The sequence below is a fragment of the Arachis hypogaea genome, chromosome 2, assembly GCF_003086295.3.
Source record: "Arachis hypogaea cultivar Tifrunner chromosome 2, arahy.Tifrunner.gnm2.J5K5, whole genome shotgun sequence".
Classification (NCBI taxonomy): domain Eukaryota; kingdom Viridiplantae; phylum Streptophyta; class Magnoliopsida; order Fabales; family Fabaceae; genus Arachis; species Arachis hypogaea.
Window position 1 is genome coordinate 70197674 of NC_092037.1, and position 12342 is coordinate 70210015.

The window sequence follows — 12342 nt, forward strand, 5'->3', positions numbered from 1 at the left end:
TAAGGAGTCAAAATATCAAATAGGCTATAAAATTTGAAAATATTTGCAAATATTATGAAAATACTTATATTCTAATAGTTTTAACAGTTAATTTTAATTAATATATATTATATATTTTTATAATTAAAATTAATAATTAAAAATATTAAAATATCAGTATCTTAATAACATGGCCATTTCATTATGTATTGACGCAGAAATAAACTTTTCCAATTTTTTTAATAATTAAAATAATAAAATGCAATTTTTTATTATTAATTTTATAAATAAATATTAAAAAATATATTTTATTTTTTTAGTTTTTTTTTAACAATTAAAAAGATATATTCTTGCATTGACGCGTCGTATAAATTAGTTCTGAACCTTCATTAGCATAAATTGATTGGACCCAACGTTTGCCACTGAGAGAGAGAGAGAATTGGCCGGTATAACAATAAGTCAATAACTGAGTGAAGTGGACTGTTAAACGTGTGGGCCATCCTCTTACGTCTCTTTCTTGACCAGTTGACCCTAATGATGACCCAAGAAAAGAAATAGATATTGTTACATATTATGGTGAAGAAAAATATATATATATATATATATTAATTTATTTTTATTAATTTTTTAAAATATTTTTTTATTTTTTCCACACAAATTTCTCGTAGTAGAATTATATACAGATATCAAATTGACATATATGCTCTCAAGCACTTTCCACTTAATAATTGCACTTTCCACATGATCCGAAGAAATGTATGGATTAGATTGGACTAGAGGAGACATAAATTTTGATTTTTTTTTTTAAAAAAGTTGTGGTGAATGATGTACTTGCATAAATAAAAATATGATTCATGAATCGAATGAGGAAATCGAAATTATATTAGGCTTGACTAGTTCACATGGCTGCTGTATAAGGAGAGAGTAGATCTTTTTCAGTGGAAAAAAAAAATTGAATGGTATTTAGTATAGGATCTCATTTTTTATTGTTCTTTCACCTATTTAATTTTGGTCTCACTTATAAAATTAAAAATGAGAGATCACATTTTATTCTCTCAAGTGTTAAAAAAAATAGAGAAGATCCATTTCAAAATTTTATATCATGAAAATTATATAATTTCTAATACAAGGCAAGCAAGAAGGTGAAGAAGCACATCAGAGCTTACCTTGCACTACACTACCATCTATTTATTCATTTATTAACAACAGATATTGAATAAGATTTTAGATCGTCTTTAAGATATCGAAATATAAATTTAAAAATATAAAATCATATTTAATAAATGAGATATGAATGAGAATATTGTGTCTTGGGATATTAAATTAATATATTTTATATTTTTTTGATAAAAAAAACACAATCTTTTTTTATTTTTTTATTATCACTATCAAATTTTCATAATTATATCTTTTATCATTTTACTTTTCATTCTAAATTTTAGATGAAAAAAATAAAAATAAATTAAATTTTTTATTATTTATTCTATCTTATATTTAATTTACCGCCAAATAAAATATAAAAATATTAATTTTTGTATCTTATCATATTCTCAAAACTAAACGCAACCCTAAATTCTTGAGCATTTTAAAAAAGAACACCATCAACACAGCTAACAAACCATAAGAACCTCAAATTTAATGTTTGTTTTTTTAATTTCTATCTCTTAATCTTTACCAATCAATTTTAATCTTCCTTCTACAACTCAAGAGTCCTCAATGTTAAGTTGTTAACAGTTGCCAAACACTAGCAATCACCTAAAACAATATGAAGTAATGAGCAGGATAAAGACAACTAAGAAATTTGCCGTAAATATAAATGTATCATATTTTAAGCAAAACAATATGCAACCAAAGTTTTTACTAGAATTTTATTGCCTTAAGCCCGAATTATATGACAAGAATCTTTAGAGAATTTAAATAAATCCCACCATTTTATATCATGCCGTGGCAATTTCAGGCAAATATCCTAATTACAAAAATGTTCACAATCTATAAAACTAAATATGCATTATCTATCTCCAAAACTACATGATTCAGTTATTTCAAGGTTAATCGACACTAAATTAAAACTTCGAAAAATAAAAGCCTACAAAAGAGAATGAATCCTCTTAATTTTTTTCTTTTAATTAATGTCGTCAAGTGTGATATTTATCATCTAACATATTTTTATATGTTTTTTCTTAGTTCTACTTAAAGAGTATATGGTGAGATACCATACTTTAATATATATCAATTGAGAGGAAAAAATTTTGAAAAGATCTATTTCTCCTAAAAAGTTATTTAAAACTCAAAGAATGAGTATGTTGTATAAGAAATACTTGCATGATTTGAAGTACATTTAATACGAACTTCAAGAACATTTAGTCATTTACAGATACTCATTCTTAATTTTTTTTTAATATAACTTTCAAATATTATAAATGAAAATAAGTTGCTATAAATGTTCATGTAGCACACAGTCAAACTTCAAGCTTCCTTCAGGAGCCTTGTTGAATTCAACCAGGTACAATGTACAATTAAAGTCCGGATTTTCTTCTCTTCCTCAAGGTGTCATAGAATCAGCTCCATAAATTCAAGTCTTGGTAGGAGACAATTGATCAACAACGAGGAATTTCATGAACATCAATATCCGAAGTTTTCATATCAGAGAAGATCAATTTTCCCACTCTCCACAAGTGGCTTTATTGATTTGTAACATATGAAGTAAAGGACACCCGGCTCCATCTCAAAGAGCTTCGACCTGCCACCGAATCAGAAAATTAGAACAATTTTGTTAACCTTTTCCTAAGCAGGGAGAAATAAAAAGTCATGAAAGGGTAAGAGAATTGCCTGTCATCAACAGGTCCATCTTCAAGTTGAATGCCAGAGAGATACTCTTTGCTTCTGCATAAGACGAATGTGTCTAGGTGTGGTTCTGGGACTGAAAGATAGAAACGAAATAACTGAAAACTAGTAACCAGTTATCATGGCAATAATACATGGATGGTAAGAACCAAAGCAAGATTTCCAGTCTAAGACTTCAGTTAGAAAGAGAGACAAAAGGGAAATTCAAAAGAGATAAAATGTAAGAGAAGGTGAAAAGCCTCTATTGTATGATTCATGGACAAGATTCAACTGATATGCACCCCAACCCCAAGGACTTCTCCAGAATGCTGGAGTAAATAAATAAATTAGAAGAAAGCTACATTGAATCAAAGTTCTAGACTCATTTGGTGAGTTTGATTGGTTTTTTTGGGGAAAAAAACGTATTTTTTATTTGTTTAAGAAGATATTTTTATTAGAAAAAGCAATTGTGTTTGAAAATACAAGTACTTTTTCTAATAAACAATTTATTAAAATGTTCTTAAAATTTTGCTTTTTTAAAAAAGCAACATATTGCTTACTTAAAGTAAAAATATTTTTCTAAAAAATTGTATCCAAGCACCTTTACAATTATATAAAAATACTTTTTTCGATGAAAAAAAGTTTTTTTTCCCCTCTTCAAAAAGCCAATCTAAATATCTTGATTATCTTCCTTTTGAGCAAGAACTGTGGGCTAAGAAAATTTGTTCCACTTCAACCATCAATGCTTTCAAGGACTGTCCTAAAGGGCCATATAGCTGGAAACATTGAAGGTAACCATTACACAAAGCCAACAGTTTGGAACCATAGGAGAAGTTCTTCTCAAGGGTTCAAGGCCGTTCCCTTATCAGTATCTGATTTGTGGCATTGGTCAAAGATCCAGAGGAGATGCTCTGCAGGTTCGCCGCACCTCAGTCGGTGCTGAGAATCCTAAGCCATCATGTTTCAAACACTGGGACCTGGGTGGATACCACTAAATTGCAGGCTTGTTACTCTCCATCTTTTCAGCATTAATCGTTTTCTCCTAGTTACATGACTACATCACCTTGATGATAAGGTGATTCTTTAGGGAGAGAATAATGATAGGTACCTAATGGGGAATTTGGCCAATTAATAACTGTAACTAATTGCTGAGTTGTCCATAGTGCTCTAATTCAGGTTTTTCTCTTTCTATTATTTTCTATTTCTGAATTAGTCCAGGGATTAGTATCACAACATTTCTCCTATTTTTCTCGTTAAAATCCCGTGGCATCCTATCATCCTCATACTCTGAGTTTCATGTCTTCACTACAATAAATGGCAATTCTTTCGTATTATCAACCAAAACACTAACAAGGTAGAAACTTATCTCATTACAGACTCAAACTTTTCAGGCAAAGCAAATTGGAGTGCTTAACAGCCACAAAATGGTCCAAAAAATGATGAAATAACATAATAAATAACTTCTAGGATGGTAAATTACCCATGTCATCCTCTTCACTTATTACAGATTGCTTCTCAACGGATTGATAATTTTCAGGCAATTTTGAAAGCACACTCTCCTCAAGATGATGTTTTAGGTCATCTATGCACCTGCAACACGAAGATTTGTTAGATTCAAAAACCGAAACAAGCATGGTATCAGTAAGCATATGTATGTGGATTAAAAGAGAGCCTTTCCTTGAAGCGAAATCTTTCTCCCCTTTAGATAACCTATTCCATAGCTCGTCACTTTTTCGAATGTGGAACATGTATTTTTCAATCTGAAACAAAAACATGATTACAAAAAATTAAACAAAATGCATTTCTAATGAGCACAGCAGCAAGTCAAGTCTATATTCACTGCTCAATGAGTGTTTAAATATTTTAACAATCAATCTTTAGTTCTACAACTGATTATTCTCAACACCTATTATAAGTACAAGTGAAGGTTATAATTTACATAGACATCTAATTAAACATTGCCATATCAACAAGTATCTAACTTGATGGCAATGTAAAATCCTTTATACTATAAAGGCAATTAAACTCTAATGATGGGGAATATAATATTTACTATTAAAGGATAAATATATGGTAAAAGAGAGTCCACGCAAAAAAATTAACAGAAATCAAGTTGTGGACTAACAGCTACTGCATATACTTGAGCTTGATTCTGATATAAATTTTACTGGTTCACACACTTCATATGCTACCTAAGAAACTAATTTTGACATAACAACCATGATAATAGCACATGGTTACCTTCTGTATGCGGATCCGAAGATATGATCTCAAGAGAAAGAGGGTCCTATCCAAGTCCATCTGATATAAAGACAACGAAAGCGGGTCAGCACCACTGGTAGATTTCTCATCCACAGTTTCTTCCTGCAAAAATGTAGCACTAAATTTTAAAGAACAGAAGCCAAAAAATTGTTCACAAAGAAAAAAAAAATATTTTTTTCCTGTTGCAATTAACTAGCAGAATTCAATCTAGTTAATATCAAAACTTTATTCACATGTTTTGAAAACCAAAATTGAAATTTACTTCAGTCAGCAACGTCTCAGGAGAAATCAAACAAAACAAAAAAGGTTTCAAATAATAGAATCCCTAATAACAACACACTTAATAAAGATTCAAATTTTCATTCAAATTGAAACAGGCATAAGCATAAGAAAACAAAGGGGGGTGAAATTAGGGTTCACCGGTGTTAGAATCAAGAAAAGGAAAAAAGTTTACCATCAATTGAAGCTGTTCGGTGACGCGGCCAACGAGATCGAAATCGTAGCGGAGAATCTCGGGAGCAGCCTTCTCGCTACGCCATGCTCTCTTGAGAAGTTCGACGTCGGTGGTTGACAAGAGAGCCTCATATTCGTCCATGGTGGGCATTGATCCTTCCATGCTTGAAGAAGCCATTTCATCAAATAGCACTCTCAAGGCACCAGCAAGAGCAATGATGTAGTGATTTTTGGGTATGTTGTTGAGTGATGAGTTTGAAAATTGAAACTTTTGTTGGCGCTACCACTCCATTGCGTTGCCGCCAAAAATAAAGTGTCGCCATCAGCCACGGGTGGGGAACGGTTGCCGCTAAAATAAAATAGGAAAATTGGATAAATAAGAGAGAAAATGTTTAGAGGAATGCTACATTGTTAATTTGTTACATATTTAAGTTAAGTTTTTTTTTATAAACTAAGTCTAATTAAATTAAATAATAAGACTTGAAATAATATTAGTCATAATTATTTTTATTATGTTAAATTAGTTTAGTTAAATTTATTAACAAAAAAAATTTAGATGTATAATATTATTCAAATGTTTAATATTTGGTAAACAAATTATATTATGCACAAACGCAAAGATTCGGCTACTCTAAAATTATTTAGTCATTTTTGAAAAAAAAAATGAGTTAATTTACACTATTATTTATAAGATAATAAGCTCACAAATAATAAATGTTACATATTTAAAAATGATTAAAGTATTATTTTATTATTTTACCAATATTTATACTTTAAAAGATTTTTTTCTATGGTAGACATAAAAAAAATTATATTATGCTAGAGTGTTGTTATTTTTATTTGAATAGATTTTATTTTTATTTTATCAATTTTTTTATAAAAATACTCTACAACCAAGTGTGTGTTTAGATTACAGTTTATAAACGGGAGTTTACATAAAATTAATTTTACAAACTTGATTTTGATGAAAAACAAATTTGTATTAAGGTGATTTATATTTGGCAATCTTTATATTAAAATGGATTATAATAAAATAAATGTTGTTTGGATTACACTACTCAAAATTATTTTTAGATTAAAATTACTAAAATAGACATCAACTTAAATAATTTTTGTATATTATCTTATTATTTTAATTTAGATATTTGAATAGATCTTATTAATTAATTTTATAATAAAATTAATATTTATATACTAAAATAAAAATAATATATAAAAATTGACAAAATATATTTTTAATTAAAACTAACAAATATAAATTTTAAAGAGTACTAAGAATAATAAAAAAATAAAATATTTATTTTGGTAGTGATTGAAATAAGTCAAAAAAATTTTTATGATTTTTTATATAGTATATTTTTAGTACATTTAGTACTCTTTCTTAGTATCTTATAATTTTTTATTATTATTATTTACAATTAATTTTTTGTTTAATTTACTTTACCTAATAGAATCAATAAATTATATTATAAAAAAATAATAAAAAATAATACAAAAAATCACAATTATAAAAGTGTATAATATCAAATAAATAATTAATAAAAAATAAAAATAATAAATAATAGAAAAAGAAAATTCATATAAACAAAAATAATAAAAATTTTATAAATAATACAACAATGTGCATAAAAGATAAAGTTGGCATATGGTAAATAAAGATCGAATATTGATGACTAAAAGTCCGTTGGTGAAACCCAAAAGCTCAAAATAGTTACTTCTTGTAAACGCTGCGTTCATGAATAAAAAATTTGCCAAACTAAAAATTGAAACTTTCAAGAAGCATTAGTTTGCTTCTTCTTTTCTAACAGGTTTGTCAAACACACTCCAAATAATTTATCCAATCAAGTCCAACCAAATTGTATAACCCTTTTTCATATGCACGCTCATTTCTTTTTTTTCCTCTTTCGTACACCGATGCTATTTCTTTTTCTTCTTTTTCTTTTTTTTCTCAGTTTCTTTTTTATTATCATTGTTGTTGTCACCACCACCATCGCTACTACTTCCTCCTCTCCCTCTTTCTTCCTTTTCATTTGAATTTCTTCTCCTCCCTTCTTTTCCTCCATCATCATGGTCGTAGTCATCGTCATCGTCATCGTCATCATTATCACTATCGTTACAGTATTCTTTTTTTCTCCTTCATTCTTTTTCGTTGCACATGTGAGATTTCAAAAAATATACAAAAAGAAATAAAAAGTAAAAACATACAGTATTAAGGAAGATATTTTGGTGTTATTTTTATTTCTAGCAATAATTCCGTCCAATACGTGTGAATCTATATTCATTTAACTAAATAAGATTAAAATACATGTTCATTCATGTCTAATATGAGAAGGAATACTCTTAAAAGAAGATGTAAGAGCAAAAGAAAAGAAAAAAAAGAAAGAAAGAAAGAATAATAAAAAGCAAAAAAATACAACATTAAAGAAGAGATTTCTAGGTTTTGTAACAAAATTTTGATGTTAAAATTATGAAATTTCAATGCTATTTTTGTTTATGGTAATAATTCAATCTAATAAGTGTAAACATACCTTCATTCTGCTAAATAATAATTCAATCCAATAAGTGTAAACATGCATTCATTCATTCTCATAATTCTCTTGTTTTACCTTCATAACAAGAATAAAAATAAAAAAAAATCAAATAGAAAGAAGACATACATAATGTTGAAAAAATACTAAGAAGAGGTGGAGAAAAAGAAAAAAAATACACCAATAGCAAAGCAATAAAAGAACGACAATGATAAGAAAATATGTAAAGAAGAAGAAGAAACACGAAGGAGGAGAAGAAGAAACACGAAGGAGAAGAAGAAGAATGTGAAGAAGATGCGCGGGATATGAAAAGGCAGCGTGTCCACAAGTGCTAATAATGAAGTTGGTTTTTGTTAAGTTTGAACTAATTTGGTTGGACTTACTTGCCAAAAAGGTTTGGATATGTTGCATTACTCTATTAAAAAAATGGTAAACTACCATTTATACCTATGAAAGATGAATACGCTAACATTTCTACTCATATATGAATGCAATTGAAGTAATACCCATCAATGATGGGCTTCGTGTGTCGAAACTACCCAAGCATTAGTCTGCCGTTGACTCTGTTAGTAATCCTTCCTATGTGGCACGTTACGTGATTATATATGTGACAATTTTTTTAATTTATATTAAAAATATAATAACTAAACGTTATCTACCTAGACAATTTAGCCTTGGGAATTAGAAAGGCAATTTAGATTTGTGCGTTTCACAGGGCAAAGCTTAAAGCCCTAGCAGAGCTAAGTTATTCATCTTTTCTATTAATCTCCGTCAATTTTAATTCCTCATTTTCGTACGCCGTAAAGAAGGTTGACTTCAAACGACCTCGTGCCCATGATCTTGAGTGAGTCTCTCCGCTGCAGAGGGCACAGCTATTGTAGGAACATCTGAAGCTGTTCGTGGTTATTCATGGAGCCATTTGCAAGTATGTAATTTTTCTTTGGGTAGACTACTTTCATTGTTCATAAGTGAGAGAGCATCTAAAGTTTGTTTTATCTCGGTGATTTGATTAGGGCTTCAGATTTTTTGTTTGATTAGTTCTGAGTTTCTATTGTTTCATTTAACTAGGTTTAAGGTTGTTACATTAGTGATTTTTTATTGTGTGTATGTCGTTGTACATATAGAGCTGTGATGAGGAATGTTCCAATAAAGTTAAATCTGGTACTTGAGGTTGAAGTTGGGCCTGGGCTAAAGGCCTAGCCAACAGTAGGAGTCCAAAATGAAGAAGTCCATCATAACACCACATGCACACAGCAACTAAAATTAACTACCCAAATACCAAATGTGACCCTTATAATCCCAAAGTTATTCTTCCAAGCTCCAAAAGTGACCATCCAGCAACCACAAATACCATCAACCCCCTCCCGACCATTAGGAAAACCTATTTTAAATAGTCATCCAACACAGATATCAATCTCAGATGATCAAATCCCAAATCAGCAACCAATTTCTGCAGAGTTAGTTGCTCTTACCCATGAGGCAGTGACATCAGTAAGTGTTGACCCAAAGTTTTTTCACATGTATTCCAAACACTGCAGTGCTCACACAGTACATTCCAACACCTTGCTGTGAACAAGCATCATAAGATACTGCAGTCAAACTGTAGAGGCAACACCAAATATCAACTCAGAAATTGGTGAAGGGAGTCGTAAAAAGAGAAAAAGAAGGTCAACTGCAAGACCTGACCTCCACCCGATGTCTAAACCTTCATACCTAACCCTAACCTAAATAAGCCTCTATCAATTTTTATCCCTGTTGAAAGTGAAGAATGTTCAGATCTAGATGCAGGGTACCACTTCTATAAGTCAGAGGAGCTTAATTCCCTCCCAAGTGATGATGAAGATAGTTAGTCTGCAACTTTCCGACATGGCAATGCAAATGCACCAGTTAAGGAGATCAGGCTAGAGTTAGCTATGGAGTTTGAAAATCTAGACTAATTCAAGAAAGTAGTGAGAAAGTTCAATATCAACTTGGGCCGAAGTATCTTTTTTCCAAGGATTAATTCAACAAGGTGTAAGACAATCTGCTATGATGAGAATTGTCCATGGCAGATTACTATGCCAAGAGCATTTTCTGTTTAGTTTTCAGGTGAAGACCTTTGTGAACGAACATATCTATAGTAAAATGAACAAGAATAAATCAATAGATGAGAAATGGGTTGTAGATGAGCTTGAGAATAAGATCCAAGATCAAGCAAACATGACAGTAAGGCAAGCTGAGAATTTCTTCAAAAAGGAATATGATGTAACTGGGAATGAGCGAAAGATTTATTGAGCTACGGGTAAGGCAAAGGAGAGGATTGAAGGGTCTGAGATAGCACAGTATGCAATTCTGAGGGACTATGCAAAGGAGATGTTAAGGACCAATCCTGGTTCTACTATCGCTATCAGCAATAATTATATGGAAGGTACATGGTTTTTGTTCAAAAGGATCTACATTTGTTTGGATGCTTGTAAAAAGGGTTTCTTAGCTAATTGTCGACCATTCATGTGATTGGATGGAACCTTTTTAAAAGTTATTATGGAGGACATCTGTTGACGGCTATTGGTCATGATGCCAATAACCACCTATATCCAATAGCTTATGTCATTGTGGAGTTTGAGTGCAAGGATAGCTAGAAATGGTTTTTGGAACTCCTTTGAGAAGATCTAATTGACCACGATATAAATGGGTTCAATTTTATGTTGAACATGAAGACGGTGAGCATTAGTGATGTCTTTTATAAATTAGCTAATTAATGAGTTAGTTGTTTATTATTTAGTTAATAAATATGTTTTTCATATTAGATACTTGTTTATTACTTACTTTGTAATTGGTTTTGTGCAATTATGTAGGATTTCATACCCGCTATATTAGAAATGAATCTTAGAGCACATAATATGTTTTGCGCTATGCACATTTGGCAAAATTTCAGGAAACGATGGAAGTATATGGAGATGAAGATGACTATGTGGAGATGTGCCAAGGCCTTAATACCTCAAGACTTCAACTTCGTAATGGATAGATTGGGAAGGGTTAATCCTCATGCATGGGATTATTTGAATAGGATACCCTCACACTAATGGAGTAAGTCAAGGTTTAGTGAGTATCCAAAATTTGATAACTACACTAACAATATCTGCAAGTCATTCAACTCTAGAATCAAGAAGATGAGGGAAAAGCCTATAATAACCATGTTGGAGGAAATTAGATGTTATGTGATGAGTATTATTGCCAGAAATAAGAAGGCTTTAGTCAATTATTGTGGGTTGATCATTTCTGTACAGCAAAGTAGGTTGGAAAAAGAAAAAAGGGAAAGCAACAAATGGAGACCACTACCAACAGGAGATGACCCTGAAAACATATATGAAATTCAATGCTTGTCACACAAGGTTATAGTGAACTTAGGTAAAATGACATGCAATGACAGATTTTAGCAACTAACTGGATTGCCATGTAGGCATGCATGTGCTGCCCTTGCATATCAAAATAGGAGGCCCAAAGAATATGCTCACAACTGGCTTAGTATGGGTGCATATCATAGCGCTTACAAATTTGTGATCCAGCCTGTACCTTGTCAGGAGTATTGGGAGCATGTGAATATGCCTCCAGTACTACTTCTAGTGTATAAGAAACTAGCAGGAAGACCTAAGTTGACCAGAGACAAAAGGAATGATGCTCCCAAAGACTTGGAACTAGATCCTTATAGAGAAAAATAAAGATACGGTGCTATCACCTACAAGTATTACTTACAGGTATATAACATGCTTCTTTCGGTTAAGGTACTGTTTATTTGTATTAATACCTTCTCACATCCAATTGTCTATTGCAGAGTGGCCACAACAGTTGTAATTGCACTAAGAAGAAGGAAGCAATGGCTGCTGCTGCAGGAGGGCAGCCTCTAACTCAACAACCAGGTGCAGAAGACCAACATGAAGCTGATTTTGCAGATGATGATGAGGCAGATAGGATTCAAGAGATGTTTTGAGAGAAAATTTTGGAAGCTGTTGAAGCGACTGAGGTAACAACAACTCAAGTACCAACTCAACCAGTAATATTATACCCTTTCTTGTGTATTATTTCTGTTATTTAACTGTGTACTTTAATTGATGCTTGGTACATTTTATATAGGTATCTCTTCCAATGCTACAACCTACTACCGCTCCAATTAATCCTGATCCAATTAGGCCTCCAAGGATGAATCAGCCATTTAAGCCACCAGTTGCTAACAAATTTCAAAAAAAGAGAAATTTGAAAAGACCACCTCCAAGTACTCAATATGTCAACTAAGTACAACCAACTTTTCAACCACCCATGA

The 12342-nt window shown here is 31.1% G+C and overlaps 1 protein-coding gene across 1 annotated transcript; it reads right to left on the minus strand.

Moving 5' to 3' along the window:
- Positions 1–2302: 2302 nt before the first annotated feature.
- Positions 2303–5913, minus strand: LOC112747552 (DNA replication complex GINS protein SLD5). The gene is made up of 6 exons (XM_072211551.1): positions 5519–5913; positions 5044–5166; positions 4479–4562; positions 4283–4391; positions 2809–2899; positions 2303–2719 (listed from the first exon to the last, which is right to left on the minus strand). Exons 1-6 carry the CDS (start codon positions 5693–5695, stop codon positions 2623–2625), a joined length of 681 nt encoding a protein of 226 aa, XP_072067652.1. The 5' UTR covers positions 5696–5913; the 3' UTR covers positions 2303–2622.
- Positions 5914–12342: the final 6429 nt, after the last annotated feature.

Coding starts and splice junctions, on each gene's coding strand:
- LOC112747552 (XM_072211551.1), bottom strand. CDS start 5,695: ATGGCTTCTTCAAGCATGGAAGGATCAATGCCCACCATGGACGAATAT. Junction 4,563..5,043: donor TTCGGATCCGCATACAGAAG/GTAACCATGTGC, acceptor TTTTTGTTTCAG/ATTGAAAAATACATGTTCCA. Junction 2,720..2,808: donor GATGGACCTGTTGATGACAG/GCAATTCTCTTA, acceptor ATTCGGTGGCAG/GTCGAAGCTCTTTGAGATGG.